Below are 21,372 nucleotides of genomic sequence, written 5' to 3'. Positions count from 1 at the left end.
ACGCTGCATCTGACGCTCCACGATGGAACTTCCGAGCACTTTCCGAGTGGGTCGCCGGAGCCCCCTTCTCTGCTCATCGCACCGACCGCAAGCTTTCGTGCGCACGGCTGTGGAGCTGCGCGCACTCCTCCACAACTACAAGGGTTCGCGTTTTAAAAGGGTTTTCAGGAAGGAAGTGATGGCGTCGTTTCCTGTAGAAGCTATTTAAGAACAGTCCACGACAGAAGAAGCAGCCCACGGCGACCCGTGTCTTCACAATGTCAGCGTAAACCACGCAGAGTCCCGCAATGACGCGGCTGCAGTTTGACAGTTTAGGCTGATGTCAGCCTACATGCAAATAAACACGCACACACACACACACACACACACTAGCAGAATGAATGTTGTTACACGTCTCCCCACGTCAGTATGTTAAACTGGGCTGCTGACCCTGAAGATGACCGTGGGATGTGTTGCGTAGGCTGAGCACGTCATTGAAACTGACACGTTAGAATGTCACAGACCGAATGAGATCAATCTGTTGGTAGCAGGAATGTGCGGTTTAAGGGTGACACAGCAGGTCTTTGATCGTTTTTAAGTGGTGACAGTCACAGTCACAGGATCAGAAGCTTCATCCTGGAAAAACGTCAGAGGAGTTTTTTTTTCATCAAAAAATAAATACAAAATCCCCATTTTTCTTAAATCAAAGGTTTACTGTAAGGAAAGAACTTCTGAAGAAAAAAAAAAAACCCACCGTGAATTTGTTCTGGGGATGAAATGAATCATCCAAAGTTTAAAAAGATTTCAGAAGTCACGCTTTCATTTTAGCTGCACTTTTTGTTTCAATTTCCTTGTCACTGTTTGGGCCAATAAATGCCGGCAGGTGATTAGAACAATAGTGGGACTTTTTTTTTATTGAACTTAGCTGGGAACTTTACAGGAGTCACTCGTGTCGACTGATGACTAAACCATCAATGCGCACCACGTGGCGCAGCAAGCAGGAAACCCCCCCGTCAGGATGACGTCAGCCTGCTGTCTATAGTAAACCATGCCATTCAGACAAAATACAGCAAGATTTAAGTTTTACTCATGTATGATAATAAAAAATGAAAAAAATGCTCAAATAATTCCCTCGCAGGTGTGAAGCGCGTTGAACAAACAAAACGCCTCTCTTCTCATGAAAGAACAACTTGCAACTTAATCTTGATGTTTCCAAAGGAGGACTGGATGTGATTTGCGTCAGGAAAGTGTGAAATAATATTTTTTTAGGACGTGGGCGTCTTAAAATAATAATAATAATAATAATACTTTAATATAATAATAAAAAACTGGGCATTGTGTTTTTTTAAACGCGCAAAGTGAAATTGTTTTTGATGATTACAGAGTTGTAATCGATTTATGCGTAATTTTCCCCTGAAGGACATGAACATTCACGAAGTGACCAAAGCGCGACGCAAACATTTATAGTTTGTTTTACAGACTCGGAGACATTAATTCTATGCGACTAATCAAACGATCCTAGAAGCCCCGCCCCCTTGAAAAATACATTCTGAATAAAACTTCCACCTGGCTGCTCAGTGCGTGTTTTCTTTCGGAGCACCCGGTGCCACAACACAAGAGCGATTAATGTTATTATTATTATAGATTAATATTATTATAGATTAGTGTTATTATTATTATATATTAATGTTATAGAGATTAATGTTGTTATTATAGAAGATCTAACTCATTTCACAGCCATGCGCTTTAGTCACTGCATTCTTTCGCGTCTTTTAGACCACAGTTTGGACTTTTGATATTAAATTAAGTACCTGGGATATATATATTTTTTGGATTAGATTGAGACGTATCCAGCAGCTGGGAGGTGGTGGGGGGGGGGGGCTGAGTATGACTCCCATCCCGTGCGCGCTGGGTCTCTCTCTGCTGCTGCAGGGCTTTATGTGCGGCGTCGCGCAGCCGGCCACGCGCGGCTGCGAGTTGTGGAAGCCGCGCGGAGACCACGTTTGCTGTGACGCCTGTCTTCCCGGTACGTAACCGTTAAAGTATAACGCGCCGTGATGGATATTCATTTGAATGGAAAAACGCGCCCGGCTTTGAGCGGTTCCTCTGCGGGAATTCCTTATACCGCTCCAAAGATGAAATCTAACATTTACAATCAGAACCTGTTGTGACGCTGCGTTTCTATAATTTCGAGCCCAAACGTATCATTTGTTCAGGAAACCGCCTGGTCAGAGAATGCGGGCCGCGTCCCAGCGAGCTCTGCGCGCCCTGCGAACCCAGCACGTACACGGTTAAACCCAAAACACTCAGGTGCTCCGGATGTACCCAGTGTGTAGGTATGTGCGCAAACCCACGTCACGAAACCCCACGTGACGTCTTAATATTAGGCTAAAGGTGTTTTTATTTTATTTTTAATGTTTGAGGCGCTCAAGTCCAAGTGCGAGGATGCACGGCTGCGTCGGACACGCAGTGCGGCTGTAAGGACGGACTCACCTGCGGCGATGACGTCTGCTCCTTCTGCGTGACAACGTGCGGCGCAGGCCACGAACCCACGGAGAACCGTAAGTGTTACCGAAACGCAAGCAGGATGTGCGCGCCGAATGTCAAGCGGTCCAAAAACGAGCCGGTTGTCTCCGTCTGCGCGCGCGCAGGTTCCTGCAGACCGTGTCCCAACGGAACCTTCAACGACCGGGGCCACCGGAAGTGTGAACCCTGGAGCGCCAGGTAGGAAACCGAGTCTTAAAGAATCAATAGTTGCTTACATTTAGATTCGCTTTTTTCTCCTTGTAGATGTCCCAAACAAGATGAAGACATCGTGGCTGAAGGAGATGCGTTCAATGACATCAAGTGCGGTCTAATTTCGCCCAGTCCCGTGAGACTCCCGGAGCGGCCTGGTGAGGATTCCGTGCGCTTTTTCTTTTTTTTTTTTTTACGACTAAAGGGCCCAGGTTGATGATTTCCTTCCACTCGTGTGTCGTTCCAGATGACGTAGAAGAGACGTGGCCGCTGGTTTTGTCTGTCATCACCAGCGTGACCCTGTTGACCTTCGGCGTCATCGTCATCTTCATCGTGATCATAAAAATCAGCCAGAAAAAAAAGGAGGAGACAAAAACGACAATCACAAAGACACCAATCATCAGAACCCCTACAGGTGATTAATAATCAATCACCCAGACCATCTCATATTACTGATCGTATACAAACAGTGTTTTATCTCGTGCCCCCCCCCCCCCCCCCCCCCCCCCCTTTAGATGACCCACGAACATTGATAGCCATTGAATGCAGCTTCCACGATCCGGAGCCGGAGCAGGGCCGCAGCTCGGAGTCTCTCTCTCGGCCTCTTTCAGAAGACTGGATGGATGGAAGGCAAATGGGGTAGAGCCGAGAGAGGGAGAGAAAGAGAGAGAGAGAGACCGGTTTCTATTAGAATTCTCTGAAATGGGGGGAAAAACAACCCAAAAGGATATCCTGAAAATAGAAAATAGGGGCCCTTTGTTGTGGTTCCGAGCCACAAAGTTTGAGGATGATGCGCCAAATGTTTTGACTCGTATTGAGACAAACAGAACAGCCCGAAGCCATCTTTGATCCACCTTCTGTTCCTCTACCGGAATAAACACCACCGCGGTTAGGTCAAGTTCGAGGAAATGATTTGCTCCACCAGGATGCGACTGTTCAGTGTTACAGTGAAAACACACACACACGCACACCCACACACACACACACACACACACACACACGAGTGGAAGGGGAATTCTGAGGGGGAACTATAACAAGGACCTATTCATCACGCAAACTGCAGCAGCTCGAGTGAGACTGTTTCACGCCGGCCCACCTGGGGAGATGAAGCTAATGGCGTGTTTTAGAGTATTGGTTGGCATTAAATAAGACAAATTGTACATTGGAATAGCTTTAAGAACCAGCTGGGAGCATCCTTTTTTCTTTTACACCGTTTTTTTGTTTGTTTGTTAAATTGCTGTCATTAAGTTGCGCTTCGGGTCACTGGTGTAAAATTATATTTTCATCGTATACTGTAAATGCCTTTTTTCATACTCAAATGTCAGAAGTTACCAACATTTCTCTGCCGAATTTGTTAAATCCTCACCCTCGGTTATGTCTCAGGCGCCAGAGTGGAACAAACTCGCCTTCGTGATGACTTTGCGTGCCGTGTTTTGGCTTCTTTCGGTTATAATTTGTGAAGTGACAGCAGAGAGGAGGCTCCACCGTTGCGCGCCGCTGTGGCCCCCCGCGCTGCCTGCAGATCCCACAAGCCGAGGCCTTCCCCTTCCTGCACAAACACGTAGTGGAGTCATTTGCGCATGCACGCGGAACACCTGGCAGGTTGTAATTCCTCACCGGTCAAGGGTCACGTGGATCTCCCGCCTCACCAAAGCGTGGCAAACGCGTCTCTTCTGACGCGTGGCAGGTGGATTTTTGTGTTTGAAAATGCGCACGAGAAAAGTGATGCGTGTGAAAAAGTCTGAAAGTCATTCTCATCCGAAATGTTGCACTTTATTTCACCTTTAAACTAACTTTTTTTCCTGTGAATCGCTGCTTCGGCTTTTTGCATCGAGCTTCTTTATATTGTACTTTTAGCTTTTTTTTTTTTTATAACTGCCAATAAACAGGAAGCATTCATTTATTGTCCTTATTTATTTTTTGATACACAATCGCCTTCAGTGGAACAAACCATTTTATCAAAGAGCGCTTTAACAAAGCGTTCTAAACTTGGACTTAATATGATCATAGAAAAACAAATGACAGCTGAGACAAAGTAACGTGTACAAAAATAAAGTTGTAAAAAAAAAAAAAAAAACCTGGAAGAAGAACCACAAACTGGACTGGATCCGAGACGAACAGCTTCCTGCACGACACGACTTCTACAAACTCATCCGACATACCTTCGTGTTCATCCAACTTGTTTTTCTACCGATGGGATTTCCATTCCGTCATTGTGCGCGTCGTGAACTCGGAGAACCCGGTGTCCTGCCACACCGACTCGTTGGGAGACATTCCCAAAGCGGATCTCTAGAAATAGCTCGCTGGAAACCCGCGTCGCTCGGATCGGATCACAGCAACTCTTTGTTTTTACGTTTGACGTGTTAAGCCCAGTAAAAATGGAAATATACAAAAGTTAGAGCATTTAAATTAACGCGGAGGGGTTCAAAGGATACTCCGACTAAAACCCTTTGAAAATGAAAAAGATGAATCCGAGGTGTTGTCCTTGTCCAGATGAAGACTTATACTTGACGATGACGCTTTTTATTTTACGAGCCTTCTTTGTTTCACTGGGCTAAAGTGCTAGCAGTAGGCGTGGCTTGTAGAGAAAAGAATTCTGGTCATTAACGAGCTTAAACGTAGAATTCTGGATCTGATCCGGCGCGCCATCACTCCGGCAGCACGACGTTACTGCTGCTTGCAGTTTTCCCGCTTCTCTTTGGCTTTAGTCCGGGCCGGTTTGTCCGTTTGTCGTTTGGTGGGCGGGATGAAAGTCGGTTCCTCGAAGTCCCGTAACCCAGAATGCGACTCAGGAAGCGGCTGACAGGTCGAAGCTGTGTCGGAGGGAGGAGGATGTCGATGTCCAGCTGTTGTCCCAACAGATTCATTTTCGGCGAGAGACTTACCGCTCTGTCCCCCGTCGAGGCCTTCTGGGACTTGTCTCCTGACCTGGAAGGTCGGGTCAAGCTCCTCGGCGACGTTCCTGATATGCTGGGCTTGTCTGTGAATAAAAAAAGTTATAAATAAAACACAGAAAGTGACGGAAATTAATTTGGTTTCAAGTGCTGTTCACTCGGAATGTAATTACGGCGTGCCGGGGGAGGGGGGGCTGGGCGGCTGGTTCTCTGGAGAGCAATCCTCAGTTGGGGAAGGAAGGCCCTCCGAGTCAAGCCGCTCTCGCTGGACCTAGAGATGCAGACGAGGGAGTCTCTGTGATTCGTGGCAATAGACTCAACTGCCAACGTTAGACAAGCGTCCTCAAATAGAAAATTAAGAGAGTCCTTAAAGTAAAAAAAAAAAAGACATGAAAGACGATGTCTTTCTGTTCTGAGCTGCAGAACCAATCAGAAGTTAGACACATGGGGAAAACTGCACAACAAGAGACGGGTACCGTGTTTGGATGCTGAAAAGCCTGTTGCTCTCCCGCAGCCCACCTGCCGTGACGACTCATCATCGCTCCGTGCTCGCGCCAAGACGCCGGACCCTCCAGCTCACGCGAGCGACGCTTCGCCTTCATTTCCTGCTTCTGCATAAAATGCGCAATTTCCTAGCACAAGACACAACAATGGGTTCGTTCCAACAGCTGGACGTTGGATAGGAAGGCTGAACGGACTCGGCTCTTCGCCGCACCTCATCCTGCGCCACCTGCGCTACTCTGAAGTCTCCGTCTGGGTGGGAACCGCGTGGTGGAGCGTGCTCGGAGTTCTGTGGATGCAAGACGGGAAAAATCAGGGAAAGAAGGAGAAAGTATCGTTCAGTTCCGAAAGCTCCCGCATCCCTCACCCTCCTCAGCAGGATTTCCTCTTCCTCCTGCAGCCTGCGGGCCAGCTCTTCATCCCTCAGGACCTGCCGCAGGTCCCCCAGGTCTAGGCTGGCCTCGCCAGTATCTGGTCGTCGTGACGCTCCTAAAAAAAAAAAGAAAAACATGGGCGAGGTTTTAGTACCGATGGTAAAAGCAAAAACGGGCTGAAAGACGCACAAAGCGGAGGATATCCGAATCACACAGAGAGTTGGGAGAGAGCAGCACCGCAAGAACTGAAAGAGTCCAGAGAGTTGATCCGCCTCGCTTCCGTGAAGCCGCGAAGAAAGGGTGAAGCCACACACCGACTGTCAGGACTACTGGATTTAAAAGATAGCAGCAGGGAAACGTCCCACCTCAGCCAGGAAAACCAGAATCTGCCGAGACCAGATGATGATTTGAGTGAAGATGAGGAGCAGACGCACACAGAGGAAGGGGAGTAGAGGTCCCCCTCTGCAGGCTGGAGGCGGCGGCAGTTCTGGCCCGTTACCTGCTGCCGTGGGCCTCGACCTACGCCTGGTTGAAGACCTGCTGCTGCTGTGGAGGCTTTGGCTACGCTGTGGGCCTCCTCTCCGGTGGGCCTCCTCTCTGCTCCTCTGCGCCTCCTCCTCCTGCTGCTGCTCGGAGCTTATGCTTTCTGGCGAGGCGTGGTACCAATGCCTGCGCTCCCCCGTTGTCCTCGCGACCCTCGCCCCCCCCGCGCCGCCGTTTGAGTTTCCGTGCTCCCCCCACCTCCTACCGTCTCCCCCCTCTTCATTAAGATGCGGCCGCCTCCCCCTAATCCCATAAACCTCGCCATCGCGCTCCACAATATTACGGAGCCCGTCTCCATCTCCTCTGTGATCTATCCCGCCGTTCTCTCGGTGTGACCACCTCCTCCTCTCCCTGATATCGCCATGGAAACTGTGCCTGGCAGTCGCGGCTCTCTGGAAGTCTCTCTGGAAGTCTCTCTGATGCGGCGGAGAGTCGCTGCGGGTGACCTCGCTCCCGTGAGGTTCCTGGCTGTCTCTTCTTCGGAGCCTTATTTGAAGTGGCGCCTTGCTGCTGCCGAACCTCACGGGCACGCCCCTCTCTCTGAGGACCTGGCCCAGCATCTCCCAAACGCCGTTGTCTTCCCCCTGCTGCCTGACAGAGCTCCTGGCATTCTCCTGAAAGCGGACATGTTTGTCAGAGCCGTCCTTAAAGCTCCAGGTTCTCCACAGATTGTTGCCGTGGCGACTCCCGTCATGTGACCGGACAGACTCGCTGCGATTGCATCGCCTTTCCTGCCAATGGTCTGCCTGACCTCTGCTCCGACGCACGCCCTCAAATTCCTCCTTATAGCTACTCTCGAGATCCCAGTCTCTCGCCCTCCTCTTCTCAAAGTTGCTGTTCTTTAAATAGTCATCTTTCCACGCTCCCCTCTCCTCCTCCCGAACCCCCAGCTCATCCGGGTAACTGCTGCCAGAGCCCAGACTTCTGTATTTCCTCTCACGCTGCTGATGGAAAGACGAACGCCGCCGGGCGGGCGCCGTGACGCGTCTTTCATGTAGCCTTTTGTACAAAAGAGAGAACTGTTCAGAAAGAAACGCTTCCGACTCCTCCGACTCCTCACTTGAAGACTCAAAGTCATTCCTGACTGCCCTATAGGAATTCTTGGATCCATTATTGGACCACGATTTTGGTCTCGGGGCATCCGGTCCTCTGTGAGAGTCAGCCTGAGGTTCGTTTGTGTTGGACTGGTCGTAACTGGTGGAACATCGCCGCCAGGTGGCGGAGGAAGGGTACCGTTCCCCGAGCGCGTGCTGGCGAGGTGACGTCAGAGCGGGGTCGACGTCGCTGCCTTAAACAATGGCAAATATGCAAACACAAAAGCAAAGCAGGAAGGACGAAGGGTGAAGCTGTTAACGGCTATTATTAGACTAGATCAACTAGATAACTTAGTTACGAGGTCACACGCTGTATTAAACGTCACGTCATCATAGATTCATTTGGTCTGGGGCACAGCGACGATGATGATGATGGTGATACAGAGGGACGCGATGCGGGAGACACTTTATTCATGGTATGTCCTACATGTGGATGACAAAAGACAGCAGCCAGGCCAAGCATGCCAGACAGACCTCAACCGAGTCACGCGGGGGGGGGGGGGGTTAGGTTGTCCTACTTTCTCTGCATGAATACAAATGCATGATTTTTCTCTTCAGATTGCAAAATTCCATACAGTTCAGACACTTTCTTTACCACGACTAATCGATCCCCGGATTGCTGACGACGTGAAACAAGGTGAAATAAAACTGCACCTTCACTGGAGTCTTCCTCCTCTCTGCGATGCCTCTGGATTCGCTGCTGCTCCTCCTCCTGCATTCGTTTAGCTATTTCCTGCGGAGGCAGAGCAGCACCTGATTGTTTTTCACAACGTGCCAAGTAGCCTAACTGGAATTTCAACCAAATAAAAATAACCCAAACGATGCAAAGATTTTCATACGACAATAGTTAGTTATTATCACACACCCCAATCCTAATCAATACCACACGTGATCATGTTTATCATTTTCAACACGTTCAGTCGTCACAGAAAAGCTAATAATGAAATTATCTGGACCAAAAGGATCAAAACAAACGTCTGCAAAATCTGACCTCCATTGCTGCTGAACTTCAGCTCAGGTTCAAGAAGGAAAGGTTGCAGTTGTGCATTACACCAGCAGAGGGCAGCATAACGTAGACTGTAAAAGCGAAGGTACAATGGACAGCTTGCTCTTTGGGAGATTCTACTGCAGCCTCAGAACCAAACCAAAGAGAAGCGGGCCCCTCGACATCTGCTGGGTCCAGCAGGAGAAGCTGAACCCGACGTCGTGCCACTTTAACGGCACCGACGACACACACGAAAGCAGCTGGAGGAGGTCCAGTGACTCATTTCAAGCGGGGGCCGTGTTTGACTGGAAACAGAGACTCAACGGGAGACGAGCAAACGGCTCATTTCATCCACTCTGGATCCTAAAACCTGAACAGAAGCAGGTCGATAGAACCAGCACCTCGTTACTGGAGAATGCACGCTCTTATCAGAGCAGCTATATTCATCTGCCCCCCCCCCTACATTGCATTACTCTTTTTGGAAACACCAGAACTAATAATCTTCCCTACACATGAGCAAATTCTACCACTGAATTCTATTAAACCTGAAACATGCCCCCGCAGGCGGCGTAAATCACCACTAAAAGCCAGCGCAGCGACTTTTGCTGCGATCAGGGCGTTAGTCAGCAACTTTTGCCAGCACTGGCAGACAATTAGCGGCGTGCCGTGCCACAGGGATCCGGAGGTTTAGACAGCTCAGCCTGGTGCCTTCTGCTCCGTAATTAAAGACAAAGCCTACAGGGAGGCAAATGTTTAATCAACACCGCTGATCAGCCGATCCAAACATAAACGGCAGGAATAGTTGCGTTCCTCAAACCAACAACGGTGGACGAGCCTCTGCAGCCTCTCTGACCTCACAGCCTCCAAAGAGGGGGGCTTTACAGGCGCCTGCAAGGCAGCCTCCTCCGCAAAAGGGAACTGCAGGGTAAAGGAAAATATTATAGCAGCCTTGTGACGCACGTTTCTCCACCGGACCAGCTGGAGAGGGTTTGTTTTTATTCCTCCAAATGGTCTCGAGACCCAGCTCAACGTTTTCGCTCCGGTTGGTCGGCAGTTCGATTGTTGGTTTTGTAAATGAACCCCCCCCCTGTTTAGAAACGCAATCGACTGAAATAAAAAGGCAGTTTTTAAAAAGGAGGCCGGGCTTCTGTCTGAACAGAGGGGAGAGGTGATTGATGGGGACATCTGGCCGCTCCGTCGTGTTTGGGCTACAAGATGAATCGGGTTCTTCCATTCGTAATAGCGTGGAGATCCAGAGCGGCAAAGTCATTTAGGAAAAAGTGCAAAAGTGCAGCCGTCCCACCAAAAAAAGCAAAATAAGAAATCAAAAATATAACAGTGTGATTTAAAAATCGACAGGAGGCGAAGTTTAGACTCAAAATAGTTGAAATCTCACACAGATTGAAACAAATAAATTCAATGTGGCGTGAACAATGGCGTCGTGATAGAGCGCCCACCGACCGGCTGGTAACAGGCGGGTAATTCAATGATCCACAAACTGCTCGTTGCAAAAAAAGGGCCCAGCGTCTCCAACTGGATCAATACATTCACGTTTTGACATATTTACGACTGGAACTAATTGCGACCCAGAAGAACTCCGCCTCACCGCACTCATTCCTCCCGAGTGAGGACGTTACAGAACAACAGCGCCAGACCGAAGAGTAAAATGACATCCACTTGGGTTTTTGTCAGAGTTCCTGTTTTCACGCCACGCCGGACCCGACCGGGCGATCCCGTCCTCTGCTCTGCTCGCTGCAAGAAATCCGATTTGCTCTTCATTCAGGAGTAATCCCTCAAAATACTTCGCTCTACCAACTCTGCTGTCACAGAACGACATTTGGTTTAATTCTAAGCTTCATGCCAAAGCGGGTCTAATTTGGAAAATGACAAAATGAGTGAAGGAACGCTGGTTTTCCAGCCCGAAAATCACCTGAGATGCGTTTGTAAATTGTTTTGCTGCAGTAAATAATAGAATCTTGTGTGGAGCAGCTTGCTGACTGAGCAGTAATGGCTTTAACGCAGACACTGACGGGGGTAGAGTTCCAAATGAAGAAGATTTACTGCCGGAGCCGTGTGGTTAGGAGACGAACGAGGAGGAGGAGGTGCAAGCTGCAACTGTTTTGACATTTAAGCTCTTTATCGATCCGAGCGTTGAAGGATGAAAAACGTGCATTAATGTTATGGCTGATTGTCTTCGCCGTAGGACACGCTGTGGACACGCGGTGGACACGCGGTGGACACGATCTCCTCGAGACCACGTTGACCGCCAGGAGAAGCTGAACGCATTCACAAAAACGAATTCATTTTAAGATGGATTTTAACGCATTTAAATGAGGGAACATATTTAAATTGCTCTGCGCTCACCTCGTCATCCTGCTCCCGCTTCTGGGCCTCCTCGGCGCAGCGCAGGATCTCCTCTTGAATCATACGGGCGTACTCAAAGTCCTGCTCCTCCCTACGGAGCAGTCAGAACGGAAAGGGACTCCTAAAACGTTTAGGTTTCCGATACGTCGACCAACAACGTTCATGCAACAACGTGGAAAGAGCACGTCGATAGAGGTCAGGGGTCACCTACAGCGTCCTGGAGGACTGTCTGAGGACGGCGCTCTGATGGGCCCACTGCTCCTCCTCCTCGCTCTGCAGCCTTTTGGCCACGCGGATGTCGTTCTGCACCAGCTGGTTCTTCTGGATGTTGGTGTTGTAGTGCTGCTCGACTACAAAAAAAAAAAGCACACAGAAACGGGGCAGGTAAGCCGCCGCCCCCGTGGTCATGAAGCGACTGCGCTGAAGACGCTTCACTTACTCTCCTGTTCCTGCAGGTTGTGTGCCAACGCTCCGTCCTCCAGCACAGCGAAACACTGGCACACTGCAACGACAGCAGCGCCTCGGTGTCAGACGAAGGGTAACACAGACGGGCGGGGGGGGGGGTCCCGGGACGGATGTGGGCCGAACGAACCGGCGAGTAAAACGCCGTTAAGACATTTCCATGTCTCTGTTGTGTAACCCCACTCGCCCCGTTTGAGGCGGGCATAGAAGTGTTCGATAAATAGTTCCTACCCCAGCAGAGCAGAACAACCTCACACATTTGTGCAGCTCGCGCCGTCCCGTGCCACGCCTCTCCGGAATGTTTAGTGGGAAAACGTTGAAAAACGTCCCGTCGTTTAATGTTCAGGACGGTGGGAAAGAAAGGCTTGCTATCCAGAACTGGTCCAAGACTTCCCGGTTCCTTCCGGCACTAGCTCCATTCTCCCATGGAGATTTATGGAAATCCACCCGCCAGCAATCCCGAATGGTTCTTCACAAGCCCGACCAGAACAACTGCGGACACCACGTGCTGTGGCGCGACTAAAGGAGCCCGACGGGATGCAAATGGTGCAAACCGTGATTCTACACAGACGAGGGCGGAGGTGCGTCGCTTCAATTTAGGAAAACACAACAATAAGCATCCAAAAAGTCCCGTTTCAATCTGCACGAGGTTCTCGCAAAGCGTTTACAACTTTACAGGGTCAAACGGTGTTAGCGGTCATCTATAAAGAGGCCAATGCCGGCCTGCTGCTCTCGGACTACCGAACGATGATGCAAAGTTCAAAGTTCACCTCAGCAGCCGGTTTTGTGTTGTTTTGTGTTGGGGAAGCCCGTGCAGGTGGTTCGGATGCATGCGGAGTGAACTCTGCAAGGCTTGTGTAAATCCAGCAGCTTTAGCTAAAGCTCCCCGACACCGAGCCCGTCTGGTTCTCCACAGCGAAGCGCTGCCCGAGCGATCCGACGGCCCGGCCACCTGCTGCTGGGTCGGTTTCATCTCAATAACCTTTCTGTCAGCAGATAACAGAGACAAGAGCGTGGAAAAGATATTATGGAAGACTGGGGTAATCCAGGAAGACGGTTCACTCCTCTCTGTAAAGGGGGGGGGGGGGGGGAGTTTGAATAGTTCCCTTTTTGCAGATCGCTCGTCATCCCTAAACGTGTTTCTACGCTCGTCCTCCACGTGTCTTTAAATCCTGTCAAACCCGCTCAAAAGTTACTCGAGAGATGATGAACGGACCAACAGCTGTTTGCTCCGTTCCCTCCAGACACCTTCATCACCCGCTCATGTTCCCACCAGGGAATCCGTTTCCCTGCCTACAATGGATCTTTCAAATGCCAGCCGAAGGGACAGAAGACGATGTCGGAGGAGAGATTTGGACGACAGCAGAGAGACGGGGGCCCAATTAGAAACACCTGTCCTGCTACTAATCCTCCCACTGAGCCGGCTGGGCCGAGACGAAGGCTAAGTTTACACACGAGCTCGCTGGATTCCCTTTACGAGCCTTTCGTCCCCCAATAAATCAGACACTCCGCTTGTCACAACATTTCTAAGATCTTACTAAATATATATATATAAAAACCTGGATGTATTTAACAAACACGTTCAACTGTTAGTGGCTAAAATAGAACTTTGAGACCGGATATTTGAATATTATTAAAGCCGCAGGAAGTTTTGCGTTAAGAACCGCAAACTCAAACAGGAAGTCGCAGGTGGAAATACGGTGGAGTATTGTGTGTGTGTGTGTGTGTAAACTCAGCTGCAGGGGAAAATATAAGGCATTTATTCTAAAGTTTTGTTGACTTGAAGCTTCAGTTGTGTATTTTTTGGATTCCTTTGATCCTAGAAGTGGAAATCTGAAAGGACGAATAAGGAGACAAGACGTGAGCGTGGAAGTTCCCTCACCAGACTGAGAATCGAAGGCCTTGGGATTCATTTCAAGAGACGCCTAATCCTTCCTGTAGTACCGATGTGACAACAGGTAAACATCGAGCGTTAGTCCCGCCCCACAGGTGAACAACGCTTTCCCGGTTAACTTCTCCTCCGAGGGTTCACGCATTCTTTCATCAGTATCAGTTTTCACGTTTATACGTCCTCCTCAGAGCCCGATCTGCTAAACGTCACCATTAATCAGCTCAGAGGAGTCGAAACGAAGACGACCTTCTTCCCCTAATGGAAATAGGATAAGCCAGCGTGACGCGGCTCGGAAGTCAAAGGTCACAGAAATCCCCCAGACGGGTCCGTTTACACCGTGAACGACCACACAGAGTTCAACCAGGAGACAGCCGTGTGCCAGCTCTTCACCTGTCCAGGAGCTCAACGTAGATCCCAGCCCCGCCCTCGTGTGTCCGGTCTGCCAGCGAGGACGGATTAAGCCGAGGGCTGGGTTTTAATCCGGCAGGGCAGACACCGGTTTTCTTTTCGGCCCGACTCCAGGCAGAACTCATGGGAAGAAAATGACAGCGTTGTGTGTGTGTGTGTGTGTGTGTGTGCGAGCGCGAGTCCCCGTGGGCGTGTCTGCATTGTGGGTTAACTCGTTTTTCCAAACTCCTTTAAACGACAGACACATTATTCTTCCGAGGGCGGGATCAGGAGACTGACAAACAGGTTTTTTCCGGGACGGGCACACGTTCAGCGCGAGCCCAGTTTTCTACTGAAAGCTTCACGAGGGTGACGAAAGCCCCCCCCCGGTCAGGCCGGGTAGACCCCCCCCCCTAAGAGGACAGGAAATAAAAGATCCAGTGGGACAGAGGCAAAGATCGAGTTGGAGAGGTTCAGAAAGACGTCCCTCACGTCTGCAGCAGGATACGACCCCAGAGCCCAACAGGCAACAGGCAAAACGAAGTGAATGAAATCCCGTTTCTATGGCGACAAATGTTCCACATTACTGGTTCGAGAATAGAAACGTCACATGTGAATAATTACTCTTCATTTATGCTGATGTGACTAAATCTACAATTAAAAAACGTCCCACCAACGTTCAAGAGATTGTTGTGATTCGACAGAATCATGCAGATCGTCTCCGGCGTTCATGAGAGGGAGCAGAAACGCTCGTCTTCGCACGGCGGCGGCGGCGGCGAGAGCTCGCCAAACAAAGAAACCGGCGAAAGGAGAGAATGACAAGGCTTCTATTTTTGGTGAAAATCCTGCACCGCCCGCCGCCCACACACCGTCTCCTTCTCCCGGCTCCGCTTTTTTTTTTCTTTCTCCCACTCAAAATCTCACGAAGGCTCCCGTCCATCCCGGAACTCGCAAAAACTTGGCGATCCGGGATGGAAGTTCTCCTGAACCGGGCCGGGGGCCGCTGCAGGAAGACAAAGAGAGGTGAAGGGTAATGGGAGTCTGGGCCAGTTGGTGAGTGTGTGTCTGTGTGTGTGTGTGTGGGGGGGGATTCCTCTGGGAGCTGCATTCTCTCTGCACATCAGGAGCCGCCAGAGGAAGGACAAAACAGGAACTGATAAGGGGGGGAGCAGTGAAAACAAAGAAAGTTTTGGCTCCGGGCGGAGGGCAACGCAAATCGTAGGCATCGAAACGGCGTCGGGGAAACCGCCACGATGGGCAAAGTTAAAGGAACAAGCCCCCCCGCCCCCCGCCCCCCCAGCCAGGAGAGCACACAATGCAGGGGCGAGATCAACGCCGACCAGACTCGTGATTTACAAGCCGTTACTGTCCGGATGGGCATTTTACCGCCGCCTTTGTTTGCAGGAAAACAAGAGCGGAGGGCTGATTTATCTCCCCTGATCAAACACACGCAGACCTATTCCCGTCCCCGTTCATTAGCGCGGCGTCGCCGAAGGCCGGGTCAACGGGCTGAACGTAGACGTTCCTTTATCCTGTGAATGTTTTCAAAGTCGCGTGGAAAACAGACCAAACTACCAAAACCGCGTTGAAAGGACGAGAAGAAACAGTTTTTGTCTTCGCCTCCACTCGACATCGTCCTTCAACCTGCTCGTAGACACAACGTTCAGCTGCTTCTTATCGGAGATGGGCACACACGCGCGCGCACACACACACACACACACACACACAAAAGAAAACGGCCAAAGGGTTGTTTGTCTCGTTCCTGCACCGAAGGATCCATGAATCTAATCCACGTCTGCTCTTCAGTAGCCAAACCCCCGACCTCTGACCTCTGACCTCCCCTCCAGATCCTGAACTGTGTCTTAAACGTTGTGTGTGTGTGTGTGTGTGTGTGCGTGCATACCCTCTTGGACACGTGGAAGGTTGGTCTGGTCGACCTCCAGCTCTGCCATCACGATGCCCCGTCTGTCACCATCAGGCTGAAACGCAACGCAGCAAGAACGTCACGCCTAAATCGATAAAAGCAGGACGATAAAGTCCATTAAAAACACATTTATTTAAAAGCTATAAACCCAAATCAGATCTGGATTTATAGGTTTGATGTGATTTAACGTGGCAGATCTTGTTGCTCATTATTCATAAAGTTGAAAGCAACGACTTTGCATCATGTGAAGGATTAAAAAAAATTAAAATCTAGGATCTTCACCCAAATCCAAAAGGATTTTTCCATGAGTCACATTTTAGCTTTCAAATAAACAAACCCAATTGCAAACTTTTTTTTGGGGGGGGGGGGGGGGGGGGGGGGGGGGAGAGATAAACAAACAAATACCTGCAAACGTCGCCCCCACGCTGGAGGTGAATGTTTCTATTAACTCAGACACGGATCCGACGCGCAGCCCGTCCGGCGCGCAGCCCTGTTTTCTACCGACGCTACCTGCTTCCGTCCGGACTCCTGTCCTCCAACAGACAAACTCACCGACCGATGACAGCGGCTCAAGTCTGCAGCTTCGTCTCGCTGTCCCTCCCGTCGGTTCTCTTGCGTCTCTCCGGTGTCCCGGCCGCGTCCGCGTCCGCGTTTTACCCTCCGGAGGTTTTATCAGGGGGGAAAACTACGTTTGTTGTTGCTCATTAATGAAGCGCGATGGGAAGCGAGGGAGGACAAACTTCACCCGCAGCCGCTTCTTCTGTTCACCGCTCCTGCTCGGGGGCGGTGGGGGGGGGGGGGGGGGGGGGGGGGGGGGGGGGTGCTGCCTTCACGTGCTCCTTGAAAAGTCAGACCTTTGGGAGTTCAAGTTTAGTCACCGTTGTAATAATGTCCTCAACAAATATGTACACTTTATTTATTGTTTTCTTTAGACTGTGTTAGTAATAGTTAGTGGGAAGTAAACAGATACAGTTTGCAGATTCGATAAATGTAAAAGGCGGTAATCGGGGGCAACGTCCCCTCTCAGGTGCGATCGTGCATAATTACGCACAGCTGATACGGTCTTCGCGCATCTACGTTGCGCACAAATTTTTGCGCTTCAGTTGGTGACGCTGATCTTGCAAATATAAGAATTTAATTAAATATCATACTCGCCCACGCTCAACAGGTGGATTAATTCAAACAGTTTGTGAAGGCAACATTTAAGCATCCGACAAATGCACTCGAGATGTAGTTCAAATATCTAAAGTGAGAGCCTGCATTTTATTTTTAAGACAATAATTGAATAAAGATGGATATTTGTAAACGTGGGGGGAAAATAATATATATAATATACTACAGCTTAATAAGAATAAACTTTATGTAGGCAATAAGATAAGATAAACTTTATTGATCCCTCAGTGGGGAAGTTCACAGCAGCTCAAGAAATTTAGGAAAATATAAATTACAAATACAATAGTTCTATTGTCCATTGTCCATTATCTACACTCTGTCCAACTAAACTGTAGGAAACAATATCAACTTTAGGACACTGTAAAACATCCTAAAGTAAAACATCCTAAAACAGAGTTATCAAGTGCTTTAAATGGTCAAGAGACAATTCAGTAAAGTATTTGGCTCTGCATGAGATCAACCACTTATATTTTATAAGCACAATCTGATCTGGCATATAAAATGTCAAGGACGCCGTGTTTTGGAGCAAACAACAGCCATTGGAAATAGTTCCTCTATTTACGCGGAAGGAAAGGAAATCTTGCCCCGGTATAAATAAGATAATATCAAATGTTCAATTTCTGCAGGATAATATGCTGCTTTAAACAAAAGCCTTACAAAAGTAAAGGATGGAGAGAATGTGAAGGCTGCTTCGGGTTTTGAAAGCTGCAGATTCAGTTTGAGAATTTGTTAAGGTAAATATATATATATACATATATATATATATGTATATATATATAAATATATATATACATTCACGCACACTGAATAAATTACACTGCAATCCAATTGATTGAAACTGTGTGAAAGTGGAAATTTGCAGTTCTTGTGAATTGTCTTACTCAATATCGCCCTCTGCTGGCTACGCTTGTGATAGCAAGCGCACAAGTGGTCAATTGCTTTCAGTTCAATTGGTGTGTTGTTTTGTTTTAAATAGGGGTTCTTTGGATGCGCAGCTTTGGGATCCATGATCATTAACACAATTAGACAATGAGATGTGACATCTGAATCACGAGACACCATCTATTCTCGGCTCTAAAAGGAACAATCGGTCAATTATCGGTTTAGTTGCAATGAAATGTAGTGTTTTTCAGAGAAAAATGTACTTTTAGTGAAGGTATTAATTTATTTAGTGCATCAGGTAAAGTATTTGTATAACCATTGGAACTCCTGACAATTGTGTTTTAAATAACTTAGTCCTTAAATTCTGTCTACAGTTTAAAAAACAATCTGTATTCAATAATTCTTTGAATTTCTTTTCTACTCTACGGTTCCCGTATGTGTCCATGATTTAAATACACGTTTGCCTTGAAGAAATGTTCATAATAAACCATATAGAGGGCTCTGCATACAGCAGGATGGATCTGAAGAGCAAAAGGGACAACATTTATTTTAGAGGACAGAACATGCTGGGAAAGGCAGCAGGACCTTGACTAATACGGAATATAAATCTTAATAGCTTTCTATGATATACAGCAAAACCTAATAGAGTGTCTGGCCTTCGGGCCATAAAACTAAATGTCAGTGTCGCTTATTCTACCCTCATTATCATACAAGGGAAGGAACAGTGATGTCACATTTCTAATAAATATAAATATACAAATTACAAAGATAGGTGGAAAATGTGAAGCAGATTCTCCACCTGTAGCCCAGGCTCTGAGCCAATAGGAAAACCCCTCCGATGCTTTCCGTGCTGGTCGTGCTTCTAAAATTGACTTTTATTGCATGACTGAAAAGAATTAAAAGCACAAATGTAAAATCTTAGCGAAACAAGGCCTCTAGTAACGAGAATGAACCAATCTGGTCCAGTGACCCATGGGCGATTCTCTGCATCTCCTAAAGTGGCTTAAAATGTCAAATGGCTTGTATTCTCCGGGGCACTGAACATTTCAGCGCTTCCATCGGAGCCCTGCGGTAATTACGCATCTCTACTGGGACCCGCTTCAGCTCCAACTGTGGCGTTCTTCTCTGGGCTTTGATCGGAGACGATTGAAACGGCAAAGAGTTGAATGAACTGGTGGCATAACAAAAAAAACATCCATCCGGAGACCCACTGCCTCCACCTGCTCCCGTTTGGGATGTCGTATGGAGCGTTTGTCCTCCCTCGCTTCCCTTTTATTCCATTTACGCAGGCGGTAAAAGGGTCAATGAAGAGGGGGGGGGCTGGTAAAACACGACCATGCCTTTGAGGCGAGGGCCACGCCGCTCGTCTTTTTATGGAGCTTACAATTCACCTGCGACTGCTGACTTTATCGGCGTCAAAAGGATGACACGGCGGATGCTGCTGACTCAATGGCGGTCCTGGTGGGGGCAGGGGGCTCCAGCTGGGCGTATATAAACCCAGGAGGGTCCGGGGTAGCGGGCACAAGTCTCTCCACCCGAGGAGCTTCTGCTTGACCCACGACCAACGCCATCGAGCCGCAGTGATGAAGTGGAACCATCTCCTCTCCTGGGCCTTCCTGCTCTTGGCTGGCGGCCCACTGCTGGCCCACCCCCTCACAGAATCAGCAGAGATGCCCTATCTTGGACCTGGTGAGTGGAAAGCAGCATCCTTCATTACAAGTCCTTGTTCACAGTGACTCAGCGAGCCGGCGCCTCGATTAGCATTTTGAGTAATTTACAACTTTACTTGTGGAGATTGATGACAGGCGAGGCCTCGAGGTGACGGCAAAGTCCCCACGTCACAGACGGCCACTCACCGCCGCGGGAGAATGCATTCAGTTTCTGTTTGAATAATCACAAATAAGATCATCTTTAATTAGTGTAGAATGTGTGTCGCTACAAAAGGTGAAATTCTGTCTGCTGAATAATCCAAACGAGCGAGACATCAAGCCAGGAAATACCCGACGACTGCCGTTTATCCTCAGTGTCGACGGAGGACGAGCTCAAGCTCTCCGAGCAAACGTTCCCCCTGCGAGACGGTCAGAGGTACTCCGTGCTGACATCCGGGGAGATCAACAGAGATGGTATGAAACACAAACACACACACACCCTAATCATCATCATCATCATCCTCTTCACCTGCACAAATTATTATTTACTTCCTTCATCCAGAGGAGATTGCCATCGTTCACGGTGCAGCTCGCAGGCTAAACATTTACTTCTCTTAACTTCTTATGACCTTTAATTATCCCGTAACAAAACGAAATAAAAATCAATGCACCTTATCCCAAATGTCACAATAACCTCAGTGCTTATTTCCCCCCCCCCCCCCCCAGGCATCAGAACAACAGGCCTGCTTCCTCGGGGGATGAAAAGAGAGGTAGGTTCACTCCTCTATCATCCCTCCAGCTTCAAACAGCATGTAGAATGTTTCCTCCGTCTGTCTCCTCCCGCCGCTCAGGTCCTGCTGGAGAAACAAAGCCTCCTAAATCCTCTCCGCCACATGCTGGCCACCCGGAAGCAGCTTTGGAAGAGAGCAGGAAACTCCGACTGTTTCTGGAAGTACTGTTTCTAAGGCTGAAGAGGCTAGGGCTTGCACTACAACAGGACCCCCCCCCCCCACCCCCCCCCCCCCACACACACACACACACACACACCTGTCCATCATTTAAGTGCAAGCAGTCAAAATAAGACACATCCCGCATGCCCTGGTGCATGTACATACATTTAAAGCTTCATTCACAAAGAGAACAAAGCCAAAGATGTGACTGTGGATTTATTGATTACTTTTCTGTTGTGTGAAACTAGGTTTCCGTACATTTGTCATAAATTCCATGTTAGTCTGGCGAGTGAGGAACCCTCCTTTAAACGTGAAAGCCCAAAGTAATACTCTAAATGGAAATAAATACGAGAAATACTTCTGGGTGTCTTCCTTACTCGGAGGTGCTTGTAAGTAAAAGAGGAAACAAAAAGACGTACCATATATAGTTCTCCAGTTTTCTCATTTTTTTTCTCATTTTTTTTATTATTATTTTACAGCAGAAAGAATATAAAGCATCCAGAAAACATCTTCCATATTTTAAGGGCAATTCAAAAATGTTTTGCATGACTTCAGCAGCTGAAATCTTTTTTTGTTTTTGTTTT

At 48.6% G+C, this 21,372-nt stretch overlaps 3 protein-coding genes across 3 annotated transcripts; 2 read left to right on the top strand and 1 right to left on the bottom strand.

Annotated features, from left to right (window-relative positions):
* Positions 1–1,866: 1,866 nt before the first annotated feature.
* On the top strand, positions 1,867–4,614 carry tnfrsf9a (tumor necrosis factor receptor superfamily, member 9a). Its single transcript, XM_068747623.1, has 7 exons — positions 1,867–2,005; positions 2,196–2,315; positions 2,403–2,540; positions 2,631–2,703; positions 2,770–2,873; positions 2,963–3,130; positions 3,231–4,614. Exons 1-7 carry the CDS (start codon positions 1,867–1,869, stop codon positions 3,356–3,358), a joined length of 870 nt encoding a protein of 289 aa, XP_068603724.1. The 3' UTR covers positions 3,359–4,614.
* Positions 4,615–16,162, bottom strand: ccdc187 (coiled-coil domain containing 187). The gene is made up of 11 exons (XM_068753793.1): positions 16,114–16,162; positions 11,910–11,972; positions 11,682–11,820; positions 11,471–11,561; positions 8,776–8,854; positions 6,478–6,599; positions 6,325–6,399; positions 6,086–6,241; positions 5,783–5,880; positions 5,601–5,695; positions 4,615–5,528 (listed from the first exon to the last, which is right to left on the bottom strand). The coding sequence occupies exons 1-11, from the start codon at positions 16,160–16,162 to the stop codon at positions 5,383–5,385; spliced, it is 1,113 nt and encodes a 370-aa protein (XP_068609894.1). The 3' UTR covers positions 4,615–5,382.
* A 3,610-nt stretch (positions 16,163–19,772) lies between these two features.
* Positions 19,773–20,803, top strand: LOC137909330 (urotensin-2-like). The gene is made up of 4 exons (XM_068753781.1): positions 19,773–19,878; positions 20,214–20,312; positions 20,565–20,608; positions 20,690–20,803. Exons 1-4 carry the CDS (start codon positions 19,773–19,775, stop codon positions 20,801–20,803), a joined length of 363 nt encoding a protein of 120 aa, XP_068609882.1.
* The last annotated feature ends 569 nt before the right edge of the window (positions 20,804–21,372 follow it).

This window comes from Brachionichthys hirsutus, chromosome 2, assembly GCF_040956055.1.
Source record: "Brachionichthys hirsutus isolate HB-005 chromosome 2, CSIRO-AGI_Bhir_v1, whole genome shotgun sequence".
NCBI classification, from domain to species: Eukaryota; Metazoa; Chordata; class Actinopteri; order Lophiiformes; family Brachionichthyidae; genus Brachionichthys; species Brachionichthys hirsutus.
The sequence above is the reverse complement of the archived record's forward strand: the minus strand, read 5'-3'. Positions and strand labels throughout refer to the sequence as shown.